Here is an 11302-nt window from a genome sequence, read left to right as displayed (position 1 = left end):
CCTCGTGATCCGCCCGTCTCGGCCTCCCAAAGTGCTGGGATTACAGGCTTGAGCCGCCGCGCCCCGCTAATTCTTGATTTTTTAATACACATAACTTAAATATGATCTTGGATAAGTAACAAATATAACCTTAATTCTAAAAGGACCATATAAACGTATATATAACTTTTTTATGGCAGTGGCAGGGAAGAACAGGAGTTGTTGAACTCACCCAAATGCAGAAAATAAGTTAGCAAGAGTTTTTGTCTTTGTTTTTTGAGACAGAGTCTCGCTCCATTGCCAGGCTGGAGTGCAGTGGCACGACCTTGGCTCACTGCAACCTCAGAGTAGCTGGGATTACAGGCATGTGCCACCATGCCCAGCTAATTTTTGTATTTTTAGTAGAGATGGGGTTTTGCCATATTGGCCAGGATGGTCTCGACCTCTTGACCTCGTGATCCGACTGCTTCAGCCTCCCAAAGTGTTGGGATTACAGGCATGAGCCACCCGCCCGGTCAGCAAGATTTTTAGAATATAAAAAGCCCTGTCACCTGATTGTACACGTCTGGCAAATCCCTTTCTAGGTCTCAGTTTCTCCATCTGTAAGTGAATGAAATTAATTCTTCACCCAAGTAATACGGAAAATAATAAGCATCCTCACTTACTATCAAGGATTTTGGGAGGAGAGTAAAAGGCAGCTCTATGATACTAAACTGTGTTAAAAAAAATATGTAGTTGCATATTCCATCACAATCAAAATCCCCATACAAAAAACAAATTATTCTCAAGGCATAGTCTATGTGTCACTTCTTTAAAATAAGTATTCAGCCAGGCGTGGTGGCTCACGCCTATATTCCCAGCACTTTAGGAGGCCAAGGCAGGTGGATCACCTGATGTCAGGAGTTCCAGACCAGCCTGGCCAATATGGTGAAAGCTGTCTCTATTAAAAATACAAAAAAATCAGCTGAGCATGGTGGCGGGTGCCTGTAATCGCAGCTACTCGGGAGGCTGAGGCAGGAGAATCGCTTGAACCCGGGAGGTAGAGGTTGCAGTGAGTCGAGATCACACCATTGCACTCCAGCTCAGGCAACAAGAGCGAAACTCTGTCTCAAATAAATAAGTAGATAAATAAATAAGAGAAGTATTCAACGTAGTAGAGTTCTGCAACCACCAAATACTGCAAATAGTTAACTTATAATTTGTTATACCCTTCAGGATTATTTTTATCTGACATACTGAGGATGGTGATTATGACAATATTTCTACCAATTTGGAGACTCTTCAAACCTTCATAGAAACCTCTAACACTCAATCTTCTCAGAAGCCCTGTCTTACTTTAAATTATTAAAAATCTCAACTACAATCTAAAGTAGAAAGAACAGTAAAATGACCCCTAAGTAAGCACCATCCAGCTTCAAGAATTATCAACATGTGGCCAATCTCCACCATTTTTCCCCACAGACTACTTTGAAGCAAAATCCCTAGCATCACATAATTTTTATTTAAATTCTAATCACTGAATTTTTGTAGGTAAGCAACTACAGCAGTAACTATTTTAAATGCGAAAAAAACTGTGCCTTAAAAAAAAAAAAACTATCAAACACAAAGCTCAAATCCAAATTCCAGTGAATTTATACAGCAGAGGTATAGACCTGTTTCCAGAATTTTCAGCAGCAGATATTTTTGTATCACTCAGTGACAGGAACACTAGCCCACAATAACCACCATAGTGAATAAACATGGTAAATGTAGCTTCTATTTTAAATCTATAATTTCAAAGTTTTAATTTAGGGACTGACTTTTTACTATAGGTACCATTTTCACAAGCAGTAAGGAGCAACAGAAACTGGGGCATTGTGTCCATGGTGTTATTGGCAGGCTTCACGATAAGCACAGGGCTGATGCTGTGTGTTGTGAAGGCCATGCCCCTCTGCTTCCTCCTCCACCTCTGATTCCCAGACAGTCAGTACTCTCTGCCAAGGTCCAGGACCCTCCAGTTCCAAAGGTAAGTGATTTGACCACCTTCCCTGGGGTACAAATAATACGTCTTGCCCCTCTGTTGGTGCTATAGAGCCTTCTCTTGCAACTCTTGAAAGAAATCCCTCATCCCATTAAGCCGTGAAGAGAGACTTGTATTTGCACTAAAAAAAAAAAACTGGGGGCCATTCTTTATATACACCAATATGTGGCTTGTGTGACCACCTCAAAATGGAAGAGGAAGCTTTGTTAACACACTTTTATAACCATAGAGTTAAAGGCCTGAGTTTCAGGTATCTTTTATGGTTCTAATGGCCAAAGGTTATCGTAGGCAGAAATAGAAGCATAAAACTGGCAGGCAGAGCTAGCTTGGGTGGGGTGGCTAGGGGAAGACAGGTGACAAGAGATGGGAAGAAATGTGCCTCAAAAACTTTCAGAATATGGCTAACAGACACGGATAAACTTCTGATAAATTGTGGTCACTTTTTCCTGTATAGATTTCATACACGCTATAGTCATGTTTCATTCTGATCTTCATAACTCCCTACGGTCCAACATCCTCAGGCAACTCTTGAGACAAATCCCTTATCCCATTAACCCATGAAGAGAGACCTGTATTTGGACGAGAAAGATTTAGGGGCCATTCTTTATATACACCACATGAGCAACCTTGTTCTCTACTGACTTGCAAGGCCAACTCTGTGCAGTAAACATACATTTCAAATACCTGGCCACATATAAGCTCTCCTTCTTCTTAAGGGTTTTCAAGAAAGGAAAGAAAAATTAAGACAAATTAATGTAAATACCAAGAGTCAAACTGCTGAAAAGATAGTAACGATTTGGGGAGAAATCGTTGGTTTATGGATTTTTGCCTAGCAGATAGCATACAGCAATTAATTCATTATCAACACTTCAGCAGAGCAGAGCCACATCTCTATAGCCAACCTGGCAGAGCTCCTGTATACCTACCAATAAGTACCAGCACCTTGTGATGTTAGCTCCATGCCATCCACTGAATTGTAGCTATCATCATCCATGATCTTCGAAAGACCAAAATCTGTAATTTTTATCTCTCCACACGCTGTACCATTTACTAAAAGAATATTACCTAAAAAATAAAAATCTTCATGAATAAGCAGAGACTTACTGATTAAGAGAAAAACCCAAAGTAATAGCAGATAAGAACTCAAACTTATTGAGTTTGCAAAAGCAAACATCCATATCTTGGGAATTAAGCAATCTGGACTCTGGATACTCAGGGAGAGCCCTCCGCATCTGCTGAGACTTCTATTTTCTAAGAATCACCTGCTTAATGTGCCAAAACCACCACTATGATGAACTCTGGAAATAACAATAACTGGCTAAAGTAAAATATCCTTGTTCACTTGGTCAAAAATGACAGGAAACTTTCATCTGAACTTTCAGTGAGGATCTCTAAATTACCCTGTTTAGAACAGTACTTGGGGTATGGGGGAGGAATCAAAGAAAACACGTAAGGGAACCAAAGCTAGCACCACAGCACCACCTACAGCTCCCATGGCAGGAAAGTGTTGAATTCAGTTACGGAAAATTCATTCACAAAACAGCCATCTTTTAAAAAATTTCTTCATTATAATTAATGTTTCAGTCATCTGAATTATATTAGAACATTAGAGAATAGTCAATGAGATGTAATATGCACCTATCAGAAGAGTAAAGCAAAGTTCACAATTTTGCAACATCAGAAGGTAAATGTGGACCATGTTCCTAATGCCCAAGCTAAGCTGTTAGAGTTGTCTATAGAACATATGCAGATTTCTAAAACACAGCTGAAGATAATAATAAAACATAGCGGTAAGGACTCTAGCTGCCCTATACTCTTTGCTGATGACCATCAAAGCTAGATAATAACCATACAAAAAGATGAAAAATTCTGCTTGAAATTTATTGAAATGGGATGCATATAAGTAAAATAAGTTATTAATTTGGGGGCTCTTATCAAAGAGACCTGAAGCAGAGGAACTGTTACATAGTATGAGTCATGGGAAAAAAACAAAACTGAACTTGCTGGAACAGTTCTTTCTTAATGAGACTTACATCATGAACTGCCCTGGCTCCAAAGATAAAGGTATTGTTTCTCCAGAGTAGTATTTAATCCAACACACCCTCCTAAACCCAGTCCTGCCTGGCCAGGACTCTTTCTTCCCACACCTACCCAGGCAATCAAAAGTCAGATGTTATTAGCCTGTCTTGGCTACTGTGAGTTTCTCTAACTTTATCAAATTAAAAGTCACTTATAAGACCAAAGAAAACCAACTAATACTGTCTCCTAAAAGTCAGACATACCTGGTTTGAGGTCATAGTGTATGATGGGAGGTTTTATTTCATTTAAGTACTTTAAAGCATTCACAATCTGCATGATAATGGACCGGGCCTCTTTCTCCGACATTAATTTGTGCTGTTTCAGGTAGAAGTCCAGATCATTTCCCTCACAGTATTCTAATACTGTACAAAACCTAAAGACAAATAAACCAACATTTAACCATGGAATAAGAGCAAGCAGATTAAGACTACCTAAATCAGTCCCAGGTGAAAACTTCACGTCATTAGCTTCTCACTCCTTTCTTCTTTGTTCCTTAAAATACTCTTCGATTCTTTATTCAGTATTAGCTGAGGGGTTTCTAGTAAGCAACTGCTTATTCTCTTGAAGAGTCTCCACACCCTCAATGTTGGAATCTGTTGTGCTCGGGTTTACCCATGGCAGACCTCTTCTTGAGTCTAGACTGTAAGAATACCGATAAGAACTATAATGTATTTAAGCTAGGTATCTTCTTGGAAGGGGCTCCTTTATACACCCATGTCACACATCCATGTCTAAACAACTAGAATGTGATCAAGTACACAATTCTCCCTTTTTTTTCTTTTGAGACTCCGTCTCACTCTGTTGCCTACACTGGAGTGCAGTGGCGCGATTTCAGCTAGGTATACAATTCGCACTGCAAACATTTTATATAACCCTGAGTGCTGACAATGAGGAATAACCTAGAGTTTGCCCACGTCCCAGAAACTGACTGCATACTATGTCTCCTGACAGCTTGGCACAATACTGCACTACAATTTTTCTTAAACATAAAGTGTAAAAGGGCTTATAAAGTATAGTATCTACGGTTCTAACAAATGTATGCGGGCTCTCTTTCCTTCGCTTATGTCAGTATGTCATACCCAAACATAAAACCATATGCCATTTGTGGCATCACAGGTCATGTGCCTGTCTTCCAAGGCATTATACTCTGAAGTAAGGTGTCCTGAACTGCGTGAATATCCCTGAGGGATGAATACCTTTTCAAGTATTCTAAGTTGTGATAATGTGGGTGTATCAGTCAGGGTCTAGCCTGGAAAAAAAAAAAAAACAAAACCACTTGATCATTTAAAACAGAGAGACTTAGCGGTGGCTCAAGCCTGTAATCCCAGCACTTTGGGAGGCCGAGACAGGAGGATCACGAGGTCAGGAGATCGAGACCATCCTGGCTAACACGGTGAAATCCCGTCTCTACTAAAAATACAAAAAACTAGCCGGGCGAGGTGGCGGCACCTGTAGTCCCAGCTACTCGGGAGGCTGAGGCAGGAGAATGGCGTGAACCCGGGAGGCGGAGCTTGCAGTGAGCTGAGATCCGGCCACTGCACTCCAGCCCGGGCGACAGAGCGAGACTCCGTCTCAAAAAAAAAAAAAAACAGAGAGACTTTAATTCAGGGAACTGATCATACAGATGATGGAAGAGCTGAGAAGACAAACTGGTCAGTGAGGCACCCTGGAGATCATACAGCAGGAAGCCATTAGCACCCTCAGGCAAGCAGGCCAGAAGGGAGGAGATGGTGAAACCAGAACCCAGGGTCACCAGGGGAAACTAGAATTGCAGGGTGGGAGAGGAGGTGGAGACCCCCTCCCATTTCTGCCTTCACATTGGCTGAAACCAGCAGGACACCAATGGACACATGGGCCTGGTAAACACAGCCTACAAGGGCTAACCCCCCGAAGATACAGAGCAGCAAAAGGGCAAGGAACAGAACTGAGAGCAAACAGGTTCAGGACTAGCGCTATGGGCCACTGGGCGATTTGAGGCCTTCATAAAGCACTGCAATTGAATATGGACACACATGGTCCTGTGGACTCCACAAACCGAACAGTATCTTATGCATCTTACGAAACATACCAGGGCATTCTAGCACTGTATCTGAAAACGAATGTCTGCTGTAATCCCAGCAATTTGGAAGGCAGAGATGGGTGGATCACTTGAGGCCAGGAGTTTGAGACCAGCCTGGCCAATACAGTGAAACTCTGTCTTTACTAAAAATATGTAATACTGGCCAGGTATGGTGGCGCGCACCCGTAATCCCAGCTACTTGGGGGGCTGAGGCACGAGAATTGCTTGAACCCATGAGGTGGAGGTTGCAGTGAGCCAAGATCATGCCACTGCACTACTGCCTGGGCCACAGAGCAACACTCCACCTCAAATAAAACAAAATAAAATAAATGTCTGAAATTTATAGATTTCTCTGATCTGAGATTCTGAAATCTGAAATACAGACTCATGCTCAATGAAATGATTCTTTGACCCAAATGCAAGTTGAAAATAAAGCCTCACTTTCAGTCAGGCACAGTGGCTAAAGCTTGTAATCCCAGCACTTTGGGAGGCTGAGGCGGGCGGATCACAAGGTCAGGAGTTCAAGACCAGCCTGCCCAGCATGGTGAAACCCTGTATCTACTAAAAATAGAAAAAATTAGCCAGGCATGGTGGCGTGCATCTGTAATCCTAGCCACTCGGGAGGCTGAGGTAGGAGAATCACTTGAACCCGGGAGGCGGAGGTTACAGTGAGCCAAGATCGCACCACTGCACTCCAGCCTGGGCAACAGAGCCTCAAAAAAAAAAATTAATAATAATAAAATAAAGCCTCACTTTTAATACCCAAGCAATTCTCAGAAGATGTTCTAAAAATCATGGTCTGACTTATTTTTGGTGAAAATTCATCATACATGCAACAGAAAGAACAAAGTAATCAACTCGAGAATAGTATAGAACCAATTCAATTTCTCACATTAGTTAAAATTGTGTATACAATTCAAAACAGCAGATAATTTGAGCCTGATTTAATAGTTCAGAGAGGGGGGGTCTACCTAGTACTGAAGAAATCTACTCAAAGCAAAACAGTGATGTCATGACCTGCCCCTGGTTTCCCAATCCTGCCCTCTAACTAGATCTTTTTTAAAAAATTCCACTCCATGTGAAACACACACGGCTAAGCTCAGTGCCAGGGCTATCCAAATGAGAAGAAGAAATCCCTGAGAGAATGGCCCAGGTCACGTTTCCAAAGGGAATTATAGTTTTTTGGGGTTATTTCTAAATGTGAGCCAGCTGTTTGCACAGCCATCTCTGAGACTGTTGGCTAGAACAGACCAAAACTCCTAGAATTACCCTGGGAGGCTGAGGGAACCTGGAGTCTAGACCTAGGACATATTCCGATTCAGTTCAGACTTCTACAGAGAAACATTTCCAAATGCTGAGATATATCCAACTGAACTGCTGGGTAAACCCAGAGGCACAGGAGCTTACCGATACCAAGTTAACAAAATACAGCGATGACCACAATTGCCAACGATCTCAGACAAGTCATTTAACTTCTCTGGTCCTCAAAATCCTCCTATAAAACGAAAAGGCTGGACTTTGAGAACTCTTCCTATTCTAACATCCTATAAGCCTGTAATTCAACATGTTGCACTGAGCCTTGTCTTCATTAGTGCCACATTTGTTGTCTCATTCTAGGATAAAATCACACAGCCAGTACTTTTTAAAAAAAGCCTGGCAATGTTCATAAGAGTCTCTGGGGTGAGCAGAAACTCTCTTGAACAGTCTACACTCACTAGTGCATGTCAGTGGCATGCTGGCACCAACTCATGTCAGTTTCCAAGAGCTGACTTAAATTTTCAAGAGTTTTGTGAGTGAGTTATCAAACCACTGGTAGGGCAGATAAGCAAAATGTGGTATACCCAACACGATGGAATATTATTTTGTCATAAAAAGGAATGAAGTACCAATACATGCTACAAGGATGAAACTTGACAACATCATGCTAAGTGAAAAGAAGCCAGTAATAAAAGTCCACATACTATATGATTCCATGCATATGAGAGTCCAGAATAGGAAATCTATAGAGATAAAACAGACAGATTAGGGTGAGGGCAGAGGGATGGAATAGTGGAATAGATGAATAGTAGTAAAAGGTATGGGGTTTCTTTTGAGGTGGTGAAAACATTCTAAAATTGGCTCTGGTGGTTGTATATATCTATGGATATGCTGAAAACCACTAAACTGTATATTTTACATGTGTGAATCATACAGTATGTGAATAATAATTAAGATGTTTTAAAAAAATAAACAGGTGGTACATCAAAATTGGACACAGGAGGAATATCTACACTATGGAAACTGGCAAACACTACAAATTAGCCCTGTCTCTCTTCATACCAAGCTGGTTGTTAAACATTTACTGGCACACGAGTGCACGGTCCTTTGGCCTAGAGGTTTCTTACTGACCCAAATTTGAATTTATGTTTGATCATTTGTCCACAAATTAATATATTTGGTTCCCTCAGAGGGTATGTCCTAGACCCAGAGTTCAGCTCTATTCCATGAACAATCAACACTGCAAGAAAATAATATAACTGTTAAGGTAAAACAGCACAGCACTTACGAGTCAGTATCCAGTGAAAAGTAATCATACAGCTTAACTATTCTGGGATGATCCAGTTCTTTATGAATCCGGTATTCCCTACATGCATGCCTGTAAACAAAAGGGAAAATTAACAAGAAGGTATATTGGCCTACCTTTTAGAACTCTTCAAAGATCTTCCTAAATATTCAATCATTTCTCTATTGTCTCCACATGTTAATTCCATTCTGGTCCATCTCGTCCCTCATCTGACTTCTCTCTTTGCTCATCCTATTTTCTCTATTGGAATCTACCAAGCTATTGAGAAAATAATAGGTGCTCTGGCTGGGCGCAGTGGCTCATGACTGTAATCCTAGCACTTTGGGAGGCCGAGGCAGGTAGATCACGAGGTCAAGAGATAGAGACCATCCTGGCCAACACGGTGAAATCTCGTCTCTACTAAAAATAAAAAACTTAGCTGGGCGTGGTGGTGCGCACCTATGGTCCCAGCTACTTGGGAGGCTGAGTCAGGAGAATCACTTGAACCCAGCAGACGGGGGTTGCAGTGAGCTGAGGTCACGCCACTGCACTCCAGCCTGGTGACAGAGCGAGACTCCATCTCCAAAAAAAATAAATAAAATAATAGGTGCTCAAATATTTGTTAAGTGAATAGATGTCAACCCTTTTCATCCCTTTCAAGTTCATTCTATGATAATCACACCTGTTTTCCACTTATACTCACGTATCATAGATTTTAAAATAACAAAGACAGTTATTTTCCCCCTCCTCTAAAGCTGATACATCAAATCATATTTGTAAATGTATATATGCTGGGGTAACACCAAAGGGGTCATTTTTATCATGTAAACCCCTTAGGTTAAAGGATTATCTGTTACATAAATCTATTAGCAGTACTTTGTAGTTTTTGTTTTTAAATTCTTCTTCTTACAAAAATAATTTAAGTGCTATTAGCTTTACTTTATTCTAATAAAATATGAAATGTGAGATTATGGAACCCCAGTTTTCTTGGAATGGCATATTTGATGCAGTCATCCACTGTGTAACAACCCTTTGGTCAATGATGCTAAGCCACATATATGACAGGGGTCCCATAAGAGTATAACAGAGCTTCCCATGAACTGAGGAAGAAAAAAAAAAGTACAACAGAGCTGAAAAATCCTATCACCTGGTGACGCAGCAGTCAAGAGTCACCGCACAATGCATTATTCATGCTTGTGGCGATGCTGGTAGAAACAAACTTACCGTGCTGCCAGCCATATTAAAGTCTAGCACATACAGTTATCTACAGTATATAACACACGATAATAATAAAGGAATACATAATTGGTGTATGTATTTACTATACAGCAGGCCCTTAAATAACATCCTTTTGTTATAACGTTAATAAAAAAAAAGTCAGCCAGGTACCGTGGCTCATGCCTGTAATTCCAGGACTTTGGGAGGCCGAGGCAGGTAGATCACCTGAGGTCAGGAGTCCGAGACCAGCCTGACCAACATGGTGAAACCTCGTCTCTACTAAAAATACAAAAATTAGCTGGGTGTGGTGGTGGCCACCTGTAATCCGCGCTACTCAAGAGGCTGAGGCAGAAGAATCACTTGAACCTGGGAGGTGGAGGCTGCAGTGAGGCAAGACTGCGCCATGGCACTTTAGCCTGGGTGATAAAGTTAGACTCTGCCTCAAAAAAAAAAAAAAATCAATTCCTGGTCGGCACCACTGTCCATGTGGAGTCTGTGTGTTCTTTCCCGGTGTGAGTGGGTTTTCTCAGGTTATTCTGCTTTCCTCCCACATCTCAAAGGCACATGGGTTGGGTTCACTGGCATATCCACATGGTCCCTGTGTGTGTGTGTGTGTGTGCATGCACCTGCCATGCAATGGGACGGCATCCTGTCTAGGGTGGCTCCCACCTTGCCCCTGAGCTGCTGATATAGGCTCTGGTCACCCTCAACCCTGGGGAATGAGTGGGTAAATGTTACCTTGTTTCTATTAATCTTTCTTAAATTTATATAAAGTTCACATATATTTCAATGTTTAGTATTAGAAGTGTTTTAGTCTTTATTTAGAAGCTGGGTAATGTTTTTGTGACCAGGAATATGCCACAGGAACTTAACTCTTGTTTATGTCAATTAGCCTATGGTAAAATTGGTTTTGTTACACCTTGTTTCCCTTAAAGTTGCAGTTTCCAAGAACCTATCACTGCTATTAAGTGAAGGCTTACTGTACTGCACTTTTTTTGTTTGTTTTTGAGACCGAGTCTCACTCTGTTGCCAAGGCTGGAGTGTAGTGGCGCGATCTCAGCTCACTGTGGCCTTTGCCTCCCAGGTTCAAGCGATTCTCCTGCCTCAGCCTCCCAAGTAGCTGGGATTACAGGCACATACCAGCACGTCCAGCTAATTTTTGTATTTTTAGTAGAGAGGGGGTTTTGTCATGTTGGCCAGGTTGATCTGGAACTCCTGACTTCAAGTGATTTGCCCGCCTTGGCCTCCCAAAGTGCTGGGATCACAGGCATGAGCCACGGCACCTGGACTGCACTGTACTTTTTAATTATTTAAATTTTAGAGACGGGGGCAGTGGCTCATGGCTGTAATCCCAGCACTTTGGGAGGTTGAGGCAGGCGGATCGCTTGAGGTCAGGAGTTTGAGG

At 41.6% G+C, this 11302-nt stretch overlaps 1 protein-coding gene across 3 annotated transcripts in view; it reads right to left on the bottom strand.

Moving 5' to 3' along the window:
- Positions 1 to 11302, bottom strand: part of TLK2 (tousled-like kinase 2) — a 148383-nt gene that overhangs the window by 13322 nt on the left and 123759 nt on the right. For all 3 annotated transcript variants that reach the window (XM_011947910.1, XM_011947912.1, XM_011947911.1), the window contains 3 exons: positions 8683 to 8772; positions 4282 to 4451; positions 2926 to 3064 (listed from right to left, as the gene is read on the bottom strand). In XM_011947910.1, the coding sequence (XP_011803300.1) occupies positions 2926 to 3064; positions 4282 to 4451; positions 8683 to 8772 (399 nt within the window). The remainder of the gene's footprint in view (positions 1 to 2925; positions 3065 to 4281; positions 4452 to 8682; positions 8773 to 11302) is intronic.

This window comes from Colobus angolensis, unplaced genomic scaffold (assembly GCF_000951035.1).
Source record: "Colobus angolensis palliatus isolate OR3802 unplaced genomic scaffold, Cang.pa_1.0 Scaffold271, whole genome shotgun sequence".
Lineage (NCBI taxonomy): Eukaryota > Metazoa > Chordata > Mammalia > Primates > Cercopithecidae > Colobus > Colobus angolensis.
The sequence above is the reverse complement of the archived record's forward strand: the minus strand, read 5'-3'. Positions and strand labels throughout refer to the sequence as shown.